We start from the raw sequence: 17,781 nt of genomic DNA, 5'->3' as shown, positions 1-17,781 counted from the left end.
TCATTTTAAAGCTTTTAGAAAAAAATCTTCGTCTAAAGTAATATTTACCAACACTTTTCAATAAACATCATGATTTCTTCATGAACCATATCGCATTCAATATAGACCACGTTACATTTCAAACGCTCCGAATATGTCAGTTGTTAGGAATGTGAAGTTCATGAAATGTTTGTATATGAGTCATGCTTGACTGTGTTTGACAATGGTCGGGCTTAGTCGCTAGCGGAACAAACAGTCAGCCTATTGTAGACCTTGTTGCCTGGGCGCCTTCTGAACTGATGAAACAAGTAAAAAATGTTAGGCCACACCAAGTAATTTTTATAGATGACGTTCTCTGGAGACCCTAAATCTAATACGAGAGCGCGAAAAAAACAAGAAGGGCCGAAAAAACAAGATGCCTAGATGAATGAATAGACGACAAATTCTAGGACACAAATTGAATAAGAGAGCACAGTGCAACAACAAACAATAACTAAGTTTTTTTATTCGTCATGAAAACAGCAATAACTCACAAAAAAAAACAGCAGCTGCCGTCCTGCCTATCACATCTTCCAATCTTGCAATTTGTAACACTGTGGACTCTTTGGTCATATAGTGACAGAAAAAGGAATTTCTCATTTTTCTTTGAACAGGCCAAAATCAATGCGCGCGTGGACGCCATCCATAAAAATTACTTGTTGTGGGCTTACAGCTAATAACATCTGTGCATGGTGGACCACAGCATTATATCAAATCGCTTCAGGAAACTAACAATTTGCCATTCTTATTATAGTCAACCCCTGACTAGGATTATTACTGGTCTTTCCCTAAGTTCGTATCAGAGAGTTGAATGACCTCACATGTCGAGCGTTCCTTGCGATGTTCATTTATAGCCGCCAGGGTTGGAAGCGCTACTGCACGTTCAAATGGAATAAAATGAAAATTATAACTTTTCATGCACATCAGTATAGTATAGTAAAGTACAGTATAGTATAGGAATTAGTATAGTATAGTAATTGGTATAGTATAGTATAGTATAGTATAGTATAGTATAGTATAGTATAGTATAGTATAGTATAAGTAGTATAGTATAGTATAGTATAGGAATTAGAATAGTATATAGTATAGTATAGTATAGTATAGTATAGTATAGTATAGTATAGTATAGTATAGTATAGTATAGTATAGTACAGTACGGTATATAGTATAGTATAGTATAGTATAGTATAGTATAGTATAGTATAGTATAGTATAGTATAGTATAGTATAGTATAGCCGGTATAGAGTAGTATAGAACGTTGCTTTAGCATTGAACTTTGACAATACTAAAATAACGCTTTGAAAAAATTGTGGTTTTCGGACATATTCCGGCAAGATAAAAAACTCTCCGATGGTAGCCTCTACCAGGCTTCGGGAGGCGACTGGAAAGAGTACTTGGAAATTGGCCAAATAGAGTGAATATGCCAGGGGAGTTAGAGTTACATTTGGCCGCATCCGTAGGTCGCAAAATGTACCCTCTCTGGCCGGCTCACTCCCCTGGTATAGTATTCCTTTATTTTGGCCAATTTCTCCTATTTTTCCAGCGATCCGCAGTGCCTGGCTACTCCTATGGCACGTCCGGCCCTTTAGTCTTACTAAAGCTGGTTTCCTGCGATGTTACCACCAGATGGAAGCTGTCATTCTGGTAAAGACACTTTGGAATGTACCGTGTGGGTTTGGACACCCCTTACTCGCCAGGGCCGGCCCATGTCTTGCTGTTTATATTAGACCTATTAACTACAAGAAATACTTATGTGCCGCTCGTGTGTTGTGATGTGTATTTCGGTGCCCTAAGATTATAGTGATTTAGACTTTATTAGCCGGTATAATTAGCTTCCTTCTTTATTTTGATCAGCCCTCCGCGAAGACTGAACAACAGAACAACAGAACAAGTTTTTGAGTTTAAAGCCCTGAAAATGTTAAGAAAAGCTATACGTCTTTCCATTCTCACAAAATGGTAATACCGCTTTTAATGGGAGGGGGCACGAAATATTTACTAAACTGCCATGGCGATAATCTAGTTGCTGACTACACAGTGATAATATTCACCTGCAACTGCAACTCATGTTTCTTCTCAAATTCAGTGAATTTGAGAACAAACATGACTATTACTTGCCAAATGATACCTTTTACCTCCGCCCCTACTGTCACGACTTCTGCCCAGAGGCGACATAACATACACCTGCTGGCAGACGATATTTTTGCTCAGTCCAGTCCAGTCTAGTCTGATATGGACGCCATCCAAACATCGCCAACTGCGTGACACAAATCTACCGTAAAACTCCTAATCGTTCTAATCTGTCGCATCGTTAAGCTTACAATATTAAATGATATGAAGGGATCAAACAGCCAGTACAAATTGCAAAGTCTAAATGTATTGATTTTATCCGTTTCTGTCTTTTCGTGCTGAACAAATTACGGGTGCAAGGGTGCAGACCAGCCGCTATCCGTTCTCGTTTAACAACAATGACGTAATGGTACGTAACTGATATTAAGAAAATCTTTCATTTTCACCATAATATATTTGAAATAGTTTGATGATAGTGCATGTTTTATAGATTTAAACAATTCGACAATGGTTTCCTTGAATATTTTATAATATTTAGGAAAACCCTGTAGTTGGAAAGTGGTGTCGTCCGTAAGGTCATGTTTTGAATGACCTCACGCCCGCGGTATTTGCACCAATCCGTGCCGGTGGAAGGGAACGCCCATTTCTGTCAGCTCCGGTCTGAGAACAACAGAAGGGACCACTTCCTCCGCCAGACTGCCGCCTGAGAGACCGTCAGCGTGCCAAGGTTCTCTCTTCAAGTGTGTCTGGAAATATTCGTCAGGTCAGTCCTTTTGCTAAGCTCTCTCATTGTCATTCAGAGTGGATCAGCGATCAAGAAAATATATAGGTCAGGCATTGTAGCTCGTCGTGGGGTTGGAATATGCGAAGTTTAAAGGGCACGGTTTGTACATTGTCATTAATGAGGTTGTAGACCTAGGTTTTCGTGTTGAAAGCGATTTAAATCTGTGGGGAGGGCAGTCACAGTGTATATACAGCGCAAGGCATATTTCTTCGTGGTCTATCAAAAGATATCGCCCCTACACTGGCCTCTTTCCTCTTGGGTGCATACAGTCAGACAATGTAGTTGTATCAGAACGCTGACATTAAGCTCTGTGCTGTAATTATACTGGATGGACAGGAAGTGATTGGAGTGTTGTACGGTGCCCCCCTCCCACCCCACAGCACCAGGACATTTGATCTGCTGTACTTCCAGACGTTGTTCTACCCCCGGACCTCTCCTTACATTTCTGACATACCGACCGGAAGGCTAGAGGCATCAGGAGTGTCGTACGTTACCGTGTGCAGGGAAGATTACAAGAATACGCCATGTAATTCAAATCATATTGCAAAAACCTAAACACTGATGAACGAAAATTTGAATGAAATTCGTTATGATAAGTTGGTTTTTGGGTTTATAATAGATTTGGGGAACCGTTCATAAAAAAAAAATTGCTTAATTGAATCTCTTCGTAGAGCATGTAAATATAACTTCCCTATGAATTCCTTTCGAAATATGCAACGTCAAAATGTCGATAAAACTATCGAAAATCTATTATAAAACACACATATCTTGCAAAATGATAAACCGTTATAATCAAGAAAAATCAGCTGATGCTAATATTGTCAAATATAATGATATAGATCGTTATGTTTTCCATGTTATTTTTCCATCTGCATACACATGTAGTGACTGCACAATGCACACGTATTAGTCAGACCCACATATGCATGTAACCGTTATATATTCGGCGTATCAGCTAGCTATAGAGTGTGTGGGCGGGTTAGCACATATCTGTCCCGTGAACTATGCTAAGCTAATACGTCTGGAGTGCGGGCACGGACTATTCATGAGAGTGGCATTTTCAAAACATGACAAGTCAATGCTAAAAGATATATGCACGTGTGCAGCATTTTGTTTGTTCCGTAACTGATCGAAAAAGAAGAACCATACTACTGTGTTTATTTATTTACTATTTATACTACTGCGTTCTTATGTTATGTCTACTTCCTAAAAAAATCCTGACGAAACCAACTTCCTAACATGTATATAGATACCGCTGTGTCATATGGTTGTACTTTGATTCTTTCAGCAAATTTTGCTAATAATGAAAGTCCAATCATGATTAAAGCCGTGGGTTAATTGCTTTAGTCTAAAAGTTGGCGACAAGGGGTTCCACTCGGGACACCAAGTGATAATCCTATGTTGATAATTTGTGAACTTGGTTATTTTCTGTTCTGCTAAGGATTCATATTACGTACTGGCAGCTTATATACTGCACTATGGACATTTTCATATGTGAGCAATAAATGTTTTGTATACACTCATACATGTTTTATCTATGTAAAAGTGAAGCCGATGTTTAAATAGTGTATATGGCATGGGTGTGGTGTTATAGGGGGGGACGTGGTCGATAAGGCTTGGACAAAGGACGACGCCAAAATCTGCCTAAAAATATAAGGAATATGTAAAAAAAAGCAGCAGACAGAATGAAGAATACAATACAAAATAACTGAAACAAAAATGGACAGATGATGTGACAAGAAATAAGCAGAAAAGAACGACACCAACATTTTCACACAACGATAACCACCCCGTGATGTTTTTTGACCTGTCCCTAAGACTGCGTCTATTGGAAGCAGAAGTAAACAGCTGATTACCAAACAAAGTACCCACACACTCTTGCAAAGAGAAGTAAACGAATTCCTTTTTTGTGTTATTATTGTGTTTCGTAGAAAACCATTTTATACGTGTCTTTAGTACAATAGGACACTCAAAGATTGTGGTTTCAAGATCACTTTGGAACCTGTCCAAAATTTCTATTAAAGGATCAGGCCCTTTTACGAGTTGATACTTGCTTAGCTGTTGGCCCAGTTTAGCTGTGGGTCAGTCCTGTTTCTAGGTGCTGCAGTAAGAGCACGTATCTGGGCCTTTCCAGACGTTATCTGTGTAAAGAACAAACAGGCCGAGTTGACATAGGGCAGATAAATTGTTTCTGTGGGAAGTTGTGTAGGCGGGGCGGCTGCCAGGCTGTCAAAGTTAAAGTTCTCTATGATTCAGCTTCCGTAATTTGAACAATCGTTGTCAACGCACAACGGTAGCACGCGCGGTGGCAATGAATAGTACGAGGTACAATGTAAATGTTGAAGCCATCACAACATTGTACACACTAGTGCCGACGTCGCGGCACGTAAAAAGCTGAAATAAAGGAGCTGTAGTTCTCCATAAATCCGCAAGGAGTCCTGCCTAACTGGTCATGAAACCAGAATCTGTCTAGAAATGTGTAGATGAGTGTATTTAGCCAGCGTAGTTAGCAAGCAAACGCGAAACAGGACGGCAAAGCGCGACGCATTTGGGCAGCTTGAAGTTCCCAAACTGTGCTAACATGTGATCATGCATTCCGCAGTGAGGCCAGCTCAGTTGGAGACGTGACACGGTTAGAAGTGCGTGCCACGTTTTATTGGCATTTTGGCTCTTCCCTTGACCTCTCTTGCCTATCCGGTCTAACTAACACCCTTAGCTGTGGAACTCGGGCTCTGTGCTTTAATTTGCGGAGTCGTTACCTTGTATGTCGTTATCTGAATACTTTTGTGTTGTTAACATCAAAAGCTGGGAGACGGAGTTGTAAGTTTTCCGGAAAAAAAATACAGGTGCTTTGAAGTTTGAATCGTCGGAACGAAAGCTACCAGAAAAATCTTTGATACATAACGTGCCGTTTCGGGCTCGAAAATAATGACATATCATGGTAATAAAATGTTAGTATTAGGTTTGCGTTTTACCCAAATACACTTTGAACGTTTAGATGCTGTAGCGGGGGTTTAAAAGAATAAAGACTAGCTGACGTAACGTCTGCGGTCTAGAACCAGAACACAAATCTTCAGGCACTAAATTTGGACAGGAAAGGCAACAACAGCTGTGGCCAAGTCTACAACAGCTGCTTTGAACAATCTTAGCGGTCCACACTGTTCATTATCTGATCGTCTGCAATGTGTGTCAGTTCACCACGGTGTTTATATTTGAATCCTAGTCTTTCGGTGCAACAAATAAAGAGTCGATACATTTCAAGTATCAAGTAGCAAGATACACGGTTTACATGAAAAGGCAATGACTTTTTTTATTTTTGTATTTAAAAATACAAAAATTAGGATGAGAAAGACGGTGTTCATTTGAAAATGTATATAGCTCACGGTCTAACTCAGTAACTGCAAGTCATTTTTATCTATTGAACAATATGGTATTACTAAGCCAAAAACATTTTGGAATATCGATTATGGAATCCTGCTAATGTTTTGTCGCAGAACCCGTACTTTTTAGGATAATAAAGAGAGTTATAATTTTTTCCACTTCCACATGCAGTAGTTCTTCCTCCAAGTGCCAGCAGACCTTAGACTGAGAAGATGGACCCAGCGTACGAGGGAGCCGGCCAGGCCGCAGGCATGGAGATATGGCGTATCGAGGTTAGTTTCTTCAAGCATCCAGTGCAGTTTTTAGGGCTCGGAAACCCGATTTTTCAAAGTCAGCATTCGCTTAGACCCCCATTCCACTTATTGGCGCTCTCACGGCGCTCTCACTTTGCGACCTGAAATTGACTAAAAGATACCTGTACCGTGTTTTATGTTTCTGGTGATGTGCGTGAAGAAAATATTGTATGAATCGTTGTGTTCTACAGAAATTTGAGGTTGTGAAACGTGATCCGGCTACACACGGACAGTTTCACGAGGGAGACTCCTACATCGTTCTGAAGGTGTGTATGTCTTCCTTTGTATGTACATGTGTTTTATTTATGTTCACCCATCAAAGTCATTTTTTTCGTGTAAAAAGGGAAGTCTTATAATTTGACTCTTTTATCCATTTGTAGTATTATCAGGTAACTTGCAGAGTTCGCATGACTTTTGTTGATGACCTTCATATTAAGAGACCTAACAAGAGTTGTAATATCCGTATGTTTCAGACCTCTGAAGCCCCTGGTGGAGGCGAACTGTCGTGGGATATCCACTTCTGGCTGGGGAAGGATACATCACAGGCAAGTACATGTAGAGAGAATACTTAGTATATGAAGAACAGGTTTCTCTCGAAGACATGTACAGTTGCAATAAGATAGCTTTGCGTATTTGATACATGTGAGAAATGTTATAAGGATTTTGAGCTCATTTAGAGCAATGGCGTAATTGTTTTCATACCACCATCTTTTTTGTTTATTACTGACGAATGGTACTCGTTATATTCTGCATTAGGATGAAGCTGGTACAGCCGCCATCAAGACTGTAGAACTTGACGATGTGCTGGGAGGCGTCCCCGTGCAGTACAGAGAGGTACTGCAGGCAACTGCCAAAAAAAAAAATTTAAAAAAGTGCAAACTGTCACGAAAAAAGTTAAAGGCAATCGTGCATTTAAAGGTCTCAATGTATTTTCAGCTGTTTGTAGTTGTCCTAAACATTACCCAAGATGTATATATGTGCCGACGTTTCTCACTTTTTTTCTGAACAGGTGCAAGACCATGAGTCCAAAAAGTTCCTGTCATACTTCAAGAAAGGCATTAAGTAAGTTATATTTTCTTGTTTATGGACTAAAAAATTGTTTGTTATATATTTGTTCGCACAAAGTAGAGGAATCACATCATGGAAATAAATTGATAACATGTACACACAAACACTGCAGTCCACTACTGTCATCTGTAACAGAATCTGCTGTTACGACAAATTTTCCTGCCTTATTAAATCTCTGACGCCATTTTGAATAGATGTCTCCATTTGAATATATCTGCATAATATCAGGTACCTGCCAGGTGGCGTGGCGACGGGTTTCCGCCATGTTGAGGAGGAAGAGTACGAAACTCGTCTGCTACAGGTCAAGGGTAAGAGGAACGTCAAGGTCAGACAGGTAAGGTCATTTCCATCAACTTTTGTCTATTTTTACACCTTACTGTAAGTTACAGTAATGAACAACTTGTTGTACTTCCTATCGCAAGGTAGCACTGCACTTAGAAAATTTGGTCACAAATGGACTAAGCTTGTATTCCAACATTATGGTTCATGGCCGGATTTTTGCAGCAAAGAACTGTATTCATCCATTTATGAATAAACCTGATGAAACATATAGATTTAAATAAATGAGTTGAATTTGGTATTTCCGAAACATTAGATTTGATATTTCCAACACCAGGTTGGGTTGGAGAAGGCCTCCCTGAACCTCGGAGACGTCTTCATCCTAGACGCCGGATTAGAGCTCTACTGTTGGAACGGGTCACAGAGCAACATGTTCGAAAGGCTCAAGGTAAGAAATAATGGGTCAAATTCACGTTTGATACGAGAAACATTTTATTTGTATATTGTAGGAAAAAATAGTATGGATTACCAAAAACACGTCCACTTAAAATTCTCATAACATATTTTACAGCATTGCAAATACAGTCATTGGCAGTCCAGTCTCGGAAGACTATTTATACAAAGTAATTACTACAACTATCAGATTAACGAAACATTGTAGAAAATGACAATAGTATGGTATGCGGGAGCAATGATGTCTTTGTTTAAAAATGCTTATCAAATACAACACATTGCTAATTACAGGGTATGCAGGTAGCAAAGAAGATCAGAGATGAAGAAAGAAGCGGCAAAGCTAAGGTCATCATTGTTGGTAAGATTAAATAGTCAAGCATTTCTTTTATTCTGAGCAACTTTTGTTTGATCAGTGAGCAAAACATGAAAGATACGTTTCCCTTTTCGAATTGTCTATTTTTGTAAAACAGATGGAGATCACTGCCAGAGTGACAGACATTTCTTCGAGAAGCTTGGCGCTGAGCCGGGAGACGTCCCTGAGGAGGCCGCCGTGCCGTCTGAAGTCGACGCCGCGCACGAGAGGAAGGCCGACCACGAAGTCAAACTGTACAAGTACGTAGGAAATTCACAGGATGGGATAAATCATGAATTGCCCGGACTCCTCTGCATTATTAGTACATATTGAATAACTTCTTTGCTACAAAAATAAGCTCCACCTCAGAAATGTACAAACAATCTAAACGTAGTGTTTTTTTTTCTCCTAGAGTGTCTGATGCCAGTGGAGACTTGGAGATCACGGAGGTAGCTGGCAAACCTTTGAAGAAGGATCACCTGGATACTAATGTATGTAGTTCCCTAAAATATATGAATTGTTGTCATCTTGTTTTTTTTTGACAGTTGCTTGATTGTAAATTGAGTAAGCTAACTTCCTGACACAGATCCTCGTGAAAAACATAAGAAAATTATAAATAAAAACATGACGTTTTTATCTGCCAGGATTGTTTCATTCTTGATGGTGGACCAAGTGGCATCTTTGTCTGGACCGGCATCCACTGCAGCTCAGATGAAAAGAAAACTGCCATGAAGAAGGCTGTGGTAAGGGATCTGTAACTTTTTTTAACTCTTTGTTTCTTTGTTTGACAAATAAAATTCTGGTTGACATGTCGTCCTGTTATTCTTTGTCGGCGGTGCCATCCAATGGTTTTATTTTTTTTTCATATTCTCTTGATCCTATGGTGTTGAACTCTGCAGGGCTTCTTGAGCCAGAAGGGCTATCCGAACTGGACCCAAGTGACCCGAGTGGTTGAGAACGGAGAAACTCCACTGTTTAAGCAGTATTTCTCCGAGTGGCCGGAGAGGTACGCACAGGTCGGGCTGGGGAATGTGTACACTGTCGGAACCATTGCAAGTGAGTCACCAGCTTTTATTACAAATAATGACAAATTGATATTGGGGAAATCTTTTTTTTGAAGCATTTAACATCATGATTTTTTTACAACAACAATCCTTACTACACCCATATCTATAATTCTACAAATTATTTATTTAGATTAGATTTAATTAGTTGATTAATCAAAGATTAATCTGTATTTATTTTTTTCTCATTCTTGCAGAGATCGATCCTAACGAACCCTTTGATGCCACTACCCTCCACGCCATCGCTGAGAAGGAAGCCGCCAAAATGCCTGATGACGCATCCGGTGACGTCAAGGTAATCACTTCACGTCTAGTATCCGCAACTTTTATAACCATGAAATGTGACTTACATGGATCGTCTGGTTTCTTTAATTGTTGATTGCACACAAAATGCTTATGGCACCAGATCACATTATAAGTGCGGTTTCTTGATGAGACAATGTATAGGACAATTTAGTGTTGAAATTGAAAAAAAATGCAGTTTTTGGAATAATCAATGAAGATATGTCAACATGTAATAAAACGTAAAAAGAGAAAAATATAGTTTACCAAAATTGAACATCATGAGTTTTCCGAGAGGTATCTTTAAGTTAGATATGTTTGTCAAATATTGTCAATTTGTATTTATTCTTTGGAGGATGTAACTCAATTGCACACCTTGTTAATTAGATCTGGCGGGTTGAGGACATGGACAAGGTGGAAATCGATGAAGCCCAGCACGGCATCTTCTTTGGTGGAGATAGTTACGTCATCCAGTACGACAACCCGGGCGCAAACGTCAAGATTGTGTACTTCTGGCAGGTATTGTGGCTTCCAATATTGTTCTTCTTATAGAATAATGCAGTTACTATCTGTACCATTCAACAGTTCGATATATAAAGTACTTCTGCAATGTTCTTCGGTGCAGAAATTTATATACTCCCCACTGATAGGTGCAGTGAGAAGGGTGCGGCCCTACACGTGACTAAGCCTGTACACCCCTTCCTCACGAATAATGCATATATGGGCGTGATATCTAAAGCAATCTGGTTATGCAAAATTTGTGTTAAAATATATAACATACTGAAATCCTATATGAAGTTAAAGTTATGATTCATTATTTGTAGATATTGTACTAAAATGTTCATTTTTTTGTTACTTACTAGGGGTTGCGCAGCAGCACAGATGAGAAGGGAGCCTCCGCCCTGCTCGCCAAGCAGATCGATGATGAAGAATTCGGGGGAAGCGCGACGCAGGTAGACATTAAACGTCATGACACTGCTTTGTAGACTTAGTGGAACGTGTTTGAGTACACCAGAGCTGAACCATTCATTGGTTTCTTTTTTAACTTTTGAATCTTTTATAGATCCGTGTGGTGCAAGGCAAGGAACCCGAGCACTTCCTTCGTATCTTCAAGGGAAAGATGATCACATTCTCGGTATGTGATCTGGTTGTTTACTCGTTCATTCATCTTGATTTCTGCTTTGTTTGTATGCACCATTCTAACTAGATTTTACATGACTGAGGGTAATATGTCCCCTTTCATAAGATGCATTATGCTTGTTTTTGTATTTTGTAACATTTTGTTTCATACTACGTGTAAACGGTACAGATACCATTGAATTGCATTATACATCTCCAGGGTGGGAAAGGCAGCGGCTTTAAGAACCTCCGTGAGCACGACTCGTACGACGCTGACGGCACGCGCCTGTTCCAGGTGAAGGGAACATCGGAGGTCAACACCAGGGCAGTACAGGTACGGGGCATTTCTACAAACGTAAAATATATAACAATAACAATATTACTGTTTTTCTAGATGATAGAGTATGGTGTTGTAACATGGAATAAATTGTGTTGATAGTCAAAGATTAGGATGAATATCAAAGTAATTATTTTGTGATATCGATCATGATTCCTTGTGCTTGAACTTCCTGTGACATACTAGTAACATGTTTGAAGCATATTTGTGATCGTATTTCCAGGTTGCAGAGGAAGCAGCCGCACTGAACTCAAGCGACGTCTTCGTTCTTGAGACACCTGGGAACACATATCTGTGGTTTGGAAAGGTACATGTGACAGAAAACAGTGTTGTGGTTAAAGAAATTGAAAGACTTTATCTAATAGCAGTGTGATAGAATCTTTTAAAAAGTCTTGTATAAAACAAGAGAATGTTTCATAAAGACCGTATCTTTATAATGTTAAATTAATGTTAAATTGACAATGTTATGTTTTCGATGAAACAGTAACTTTACAATCGTTTGCTCCTTTCTGATATGGATCACAATCGTTTTCGTCGATCTCTCTGATATTTGTCTCTTTTCATTCCACCCAATGTTTTTCTTTGCCGCCTTCCTTTACAATGTTGGGTCTTGTTCTTCCCTGTGTTGCTGTGTTCACGCATTGTGCTGTGCCCTGCGTTCTGTATCCTCCTGTCCGCTGCTTCTAGGGTAGCCTTCCTATCGAGCAACAGTTCGCAAAGAACATCGCTTCTGCTGTGTCGCCGGGAAGGTATCTGTCTCAGCTTTTCTTTCCCGTATCTCAAGCCCCTTTACGTACTATTTTGGTACTGAGTTGGAGTTGATTTTTCTACAGTATTCGATCGACTTGGAACAGGATTTCTGCCGAGCGGTTTCAGGGTTTGTTTCCCCAGACAGGTAAATATGATGCCAGGGGTGTATACATGTATACCTAGAAAAATGTAAAACTATACATAGGAGGTTTAAAAACATGAATCACCGATAGAAAAATTTTTTTTTCTGTTTTCTTCATGTCTAGCAGTTGAGATGTCCAATGCTTGAAGTTGCTTGTGTCTTGAAGTTAAATACATTAATCAGAAGTATTTTGCTTTTTACAAAATCCATTTCGCATTACCATTACGAAACGGATTGTAAAACGAAATGCTTAGGGCTCCCACAGCTGCAAGTACAGCTTCTGTAGGAACCCAGCTGCAAAGTTTAACCTGTGTGATTCAGGCCTAGCCCTCTGCAGCAGGTGCCAAACCAAAGATGGAGAAAGGGGAAGCATGGGTGGGTAAAGGAGAGGCAAGGGACAACGCTTCGGTGAATAGACGTGGCAGGGCGTACTAAGTTAATAAACATTGTGTTTGAAAACAAGAAGATAACCAGGAAACTTATCGCTTGATCTGTACGGATTGTGTTTTAGAAATTCATCATAATCGGGAAATAGATTTTAATCATATTTATGACTCAATTTTAATAATATCTAATAACATTTCAATAAAATAAAATTAAGAAGAAAATAAGATAATCGTGCAAACGTAACACTAGTGCAAGCAACTATGATATTACCCATAGATTAAGAAGAAAAATATAAAAACCGTATATAAACAGTCGTTTGTCTAGATTGAATCATTCTTCTCCCATTTTATTTAACATTCTCTATGTATATGTAGGGAAACATTTTAATAATCAAACTGTACTTAATTTCCTTATAGAACATTATAAAAAATTTTTTATACATTTAGATTTTTTATACTTCCTGTGAACGACTGACATTTGACCACTCAAGCTGCTTTTCAATTTCTGTGTGATTTGTGCATTTTTGAAGTTGTTTTATGCTTCAAACACCTCAGTGAAGTTTTTACTTTATGTTTTACTCAGCGAGCCGGTAGAAGTGGCTGAGGGTAGCGAGCCTGATGAATTCTGGGAAGCCCTCGGCGGGAAGGGAGAGTACGGGTCGGACCGTATGCTGGCAGTGAGTGTTGGAAACATTCATTTGTAATAGGAATCTACATTGTATTGCACCATTTTAGCATGTTCAGATTAAGGGTCGTAAACGATATCGGAATATTGGAAGTTTAAAGTATAAACCAATGTCTTATATCTATCTTATATCTATCATATTTTACTTTCCAAGCAGATCCCGTTACCTTCTGATTGCTACGTGATTCAGGGACTATTTATATCATATATTATATACTTTTAGGCTTTAATTTAATTCGACCAGATTGCTCACCTTCAAAATTGAGTGCTATTTATGTAATGCAATCTGATATTACCATCTATTTGTTTTACCTCGTACACACAGGGTGTTATTTCCAAACCAGCAAGGCTCTTCCAGTGTTCCAATGCTACTGGACGCTTCCTTGTTGAAGAGATTGTCGACTTTGCTCAAGATGTAAGTACTAGCCAGCCATATTAATGACATCATCATAAACATGTACTTTATCATGCCTACAATAAAAGCCAGAAAACAAAGTAAACAATTCTGTTCTGTTTCCTTGCAGGACCTAGCTCCAGATGACGTCATGCTGCTTGATGCGTTTGATACGGTAAGATGAGCACAATTCTTACGTCATCTCTAAGATAACCGTTTCCTATGTTACAAATGTTTAATTACATCATATTGTAATTGTTTGCTCTGGCTCATATCTTGTAGAGTTTTAATTTGTTAGTAACGCAATATCGTCTTGGCTGTAGTACATTGTAGCTGTTACAGTAGTAAGTACAGCTGAGTATACCGAGAGGGCACAGGAGAATACAGCTGCATCGTTTCATTGGCTGCCGTAAGTTAAAGTGCATAGAGGACCACGCTATGATAACGTTAGATGGATGCTAATCTGGTAATAAATAACTTTTGTTGCTAATGTAAAACTAACCACCATGGCGTAGTTGATACGTACCCAAGATACTAATAACTTTTTTGCGCAATATATCAGATCTTCCTGTGGATTGGTAGTGGAGCAAACGACACTGAAAAGGAAAGGACACTGCAGACGGCTGGGGTAAGTCAAACGAAATGTACAAATGTATGATTGCATTCTTCTCCCAAATCATCGAGGTATTGAACTATAAATTGCTGAATGAGCAAATAGAATACGAATATGCCACTTCTGTTAGAATTGAATGACACTTATGATTGTAATAAATAGCTGTATCAATTGCCATGGCTTTACAAACATAACCCTCATCCAAATTATACGTTGAAATTGTACTATTTAAGCGTATATTTGACGATTCTCAATGTAATTTTTTGTTAAGTCATTTAGAAGTATGTATTACTGGCAATATTACTGGAGTACTAGTATCAGATATAGACTTAACTGTTGTGGATGTATCGAGCAGGAATACGTGGAAACTGACCCCACCGGCCGTACTCCTGATGATGTCGTCATCATCCAAGTGAAGCAGGGATCGGAGCCGCCCAACTTCACTGCGCATTTCCTCGGCTTCGACCCGGGCATGTGGGAGGTAATGAAAGCCGACAAGGGGCACCTACTTCCTGTGCCATTATGCCTATATACAAACAAAATATTATAGAGTTCCGCGTAGAGTTTTTTTTCTCAAGCACCAAGGAGGCCGCAAGCACATTAAGCGTGAAAATAGTGAAATATACGATTATAGTGCAAAGGAAATACTTTAATGTCACAATTAAAAGACTAGAATTCATCTTAATGTAAGAACTCAATTTGCAATGTTTTTGGATATCAACATAATTTACATATTTTAAAACGATATCGATTGCTCCAGTACGTTAATCTAAAGCCACTGTTTTATTTCTCGCTATTGTAGGCCACAAATTTCGATGCTATGAGAGCTGAGATTGAGGTAAGTAATGTAAAAACATTGACTGTTATTATTCTGATGTGTCCCCTTTGTATTTCTCCACAGTTTCCGTTTGTATGTATGTTAATAACTTTGTAGCCTCATACTTTTAAGTTTGCTTGCCCTTGCTAATATTGTTTTAGATGTAGACTAAAAATCGGCATATCTTTAAAGTAAATGAGACTAGCATACCACCCTGCATGGTTTAGAAGAAACTAGTTTATAAAGCATATTTAACATGATAATACTTCTTAACATTATTAGTTAGCTTCGTCTTTCTCGCATAACTACACCAGTTCCTTTTAGAATTGCAACAGATAGTTTCAATTTGTCCATACTAGCTATGATATAATTAATAGTGCATGCTAGAAATCTTAGAAATTTAGTCCTTGCGCATACTATTCACTAATTATGCATTGAACACTTTGTTCATAGACCTGCTCTTCTACAGACTGTTATAATGCCGGTGTAATTGCATTAAACTGCCATGTTTCTGTTCTTTGTCACTGCTTCCATTGCAGTAAGCCCCCCACCCTCATCGTCTTCTGTGCTGCCACCATTGCATTGCCTCGGTGGGTGACTGTTGCTTGCTGCATGACATTCGTATGTACGTGTGTGTACACGTACATGTACCGTTTGGTATAAGGATATGAGCACGACCCCGATTCAGCTGGATGGAGGCTTTTGAGCGACCGAAAAATGGATTTTATGACCTTTTCTCTGAAATGACATAAAAAGTATGATTGGAAAGGCAACAAAACACACAAAGCTTTCAAAATGTTAAAACTTTTGATCCAACACAAAGAGGTCACCTAGAACTTTCGACCAGTCACTCCGGTCTTCCTCAGGAGACTGACCCAGTGAGGCTTGTCACGTGGCTTTTTTTTTCAAGTGTGAGGTCAATACTGGGTCAAAGTTATATATCTGGAAGATGATACCATAGACGACACAAAACTTTCAAAATGCTCGTCTTATAGATAGAATAAAACTGGAACTACTCAAGAGTTTTTGGTCACTCAACGGTCAACTCGGTGAAAACGGGACATAAAGACCAACCCCAACCCCGAACGTCGTTTGTATTAAATAATAAATTAAATGTGATTTAATAATACTTCTTCAATAGGGGAACTAGTCCACATCAGGTGTCGAGACTTGAATTGTCACCAGGTACAACAACTCTCAAGTGTTTGGTGTGGTTAATAACCTCAATGATGTGGTCTTAAGAGGGCCGTCCAATAATTAAAGACCATTACGTTTATGGTAGGAGGATGTAATTGGATATGTATGTTTATACCTCTCTTTGGGACACAGTAATTTGCAGCAAGGCCTGTAATACGAAATACTTAGTTCATTGAACTGCCCTCGTATATTTTGTCCAAGCAGGTGCGTTCACTTGAGGTATATTATTTGATGTGTTTTAAAGTTAAATGAATTCTGTTTGATACTGTTCTCTAATCAAAGCCAATGCCCACCAATGTAATATTTATATATATACATATATATTATGTTTGTTACTGTTTATCACTAATACTTCTTTTTGCTGACGTGACAAACAGTTTGTATCTTTTCTCTAACTGCAGGGTAGCAACCCAGAGGAGTAGGCCAGGAGACAATTTTTTGCTTCAAGGAACTTATGGGTGCTGACGTAGATGCTTTGTTGGTTACGCCGAAGTCGGATGTGCATACGAGTATTTTTTGTTGCATGCAATGCTTCATAGTTGAAAGCATATCGCCACGTGTATCATTCCTTATAAAGTTACTTGTATACTCCAAAATATGCCGTTGTAGCTATAGAGACCCCAAAATGCTATAATCATGGTCACGTAAGCACCTATGTGAGACTTCTAGGGAGCACTTATTGATATGATATATATATATTTCTTCTTACTCGTTGTTATCAGCCAAATGACAAGACAATAAGTCATTTCACAGTTCTTAGTGGGCATGTGCAGCCGTAATGCATTATGGTATGTCGTCACATATATACCCCTGGCTTGTATAAACTATTCTTAGTGTACAAGTCAAGGGTCGTGCACTTTGACCTTTATATATCACGACTGCACAATTATGCACACTTGTAACTGTAAAATGGCTTGCTAGGTCAAATTATGGATACACCTACATGTAGTTCTCGTGAAGAAATATATTTGGATTTTAAGTTTGCCGGGAAGATATAGCTTCTGGAGACAAGGCAAAGTCCTGATGAGTAGTAATATATAGGTGACCAGATGCAGCAAGTATACTTTGATGAGACCGCAATGACATGGGAACGTCTACTGGTTATTTTTACAGTATAATGTACGCAAAGGTGCCACGGAGTAAAAAAAAATATTAGAGCATTTGAATCATTTGTGTGTTGTTTTTGTTCATTACTTCACTACAAATTAATATTAGCGTGAATGCTGCAATACATATTTTATACACTTTATATCTAAGTTGGATACTAAAGACAGCTTAGAATCCAACATTCATTTTCAG

General features: G+C 38.8%; 1 protein-coding gene across 1 annotated transcript; it reads left to right on the top strand.

Annotated features, from left to right (window-relative positions):
• Positions 1–2,689: 2,689 nt before the first annotated feature.
• Positions 2,690–17,642, top strand: LOC109466820 (gelsolin, cytoplasmic-like). The gene is made up of 27 exons (XM_019764663.1): positions 2,690–2,849; positions 6,423–6,523; positions 6,736–6,810; positions 7,018–7,089; positions 7,301–7,378; positions 7,554–7,606; positions 7,841–7,946; positions 8,229–8,339; positions 8,636–8,702; positions 8,815–8,956; positions 9,109–9,187; positions 9,341–9,439; positions 9,596–9,752; positions 9,958–10,055; positions 10,430–10,561; positions 10,906–10,995; positions 11,106–11,177; positions 11,382–11,495; positions 11,722–11,805; positions 12,332–12,393; positions 13,360–13,453; positions 13,787–13,876; positions 13,986–14,030; positions 14,418–14,483; positions 14,824–14,949; positions 15,271–15,306; positions 16,884–17,642. The coding sequence occupies exons 2-27, from the start codon at positions 6,464–6,466 to the stop codon at positions 16,902–16,904; spliced, it is 2,229 nt and encodes a 742-aa protein (XP_019620222.1). The 5' UTR covers positions 2,690–2,849; positions 6,423–6,463; the 3' UTR covers positions 16,905–17,642.
• The last annotated feature ends 139 nt before the right edge of the window (positions 17,643–17,781 follow it).

Source organism: Branchiostoma belcheri, unplaced genomic scaffold, assembly GCF_001625305.1.
Source record: "Branchiostoma belcheri isolate BF01 breed outbred unplaced genomic scaffold, Haploidv18h27 scaffold17, whole genome shotgun sequence".
Taxonomy (NCBI): domain Eukaryota; kingdom Metazoa; phylum Chordata; class Leptocardii; order Amphioxiformes; family Branchiostomatidae; genus Branchiostoma; species Branchiostoma belcheri.
The sequence above is the reverse complement of the archived record's forward strand: the minus strand, read 5'-3'. Positions and strand labels throughout refer to the sequence as shown.

What these genes read in the sequence shown, in the direction of transcription:
- LOC109466820 (XM_019764663.1), top strand. Translation starts at nt 6,464, where the DNA reads ATGGACCCAGCGTACGAGGGAGCCGGCCAGGCCGCAGGCATGGAGATA. An exon ending in AGATTGTGTACTTCTGGCAG is followed by an intron (nt 10,562 to 10,905) that starts GTATTGTGGCTT and finishes GTTACTTACTAG; the next exon opens with GGGTTGCGCAGCAGCACAGA. An exon ending in TGCTTGATGCGTTTGATACG is followed by an intron (nt 14,031 to 14,417) that starts GTAAGATGAGCA and finishes GCAATATATCAG; the next exon opens with ATCTTCCTGTGGATTGGTAG.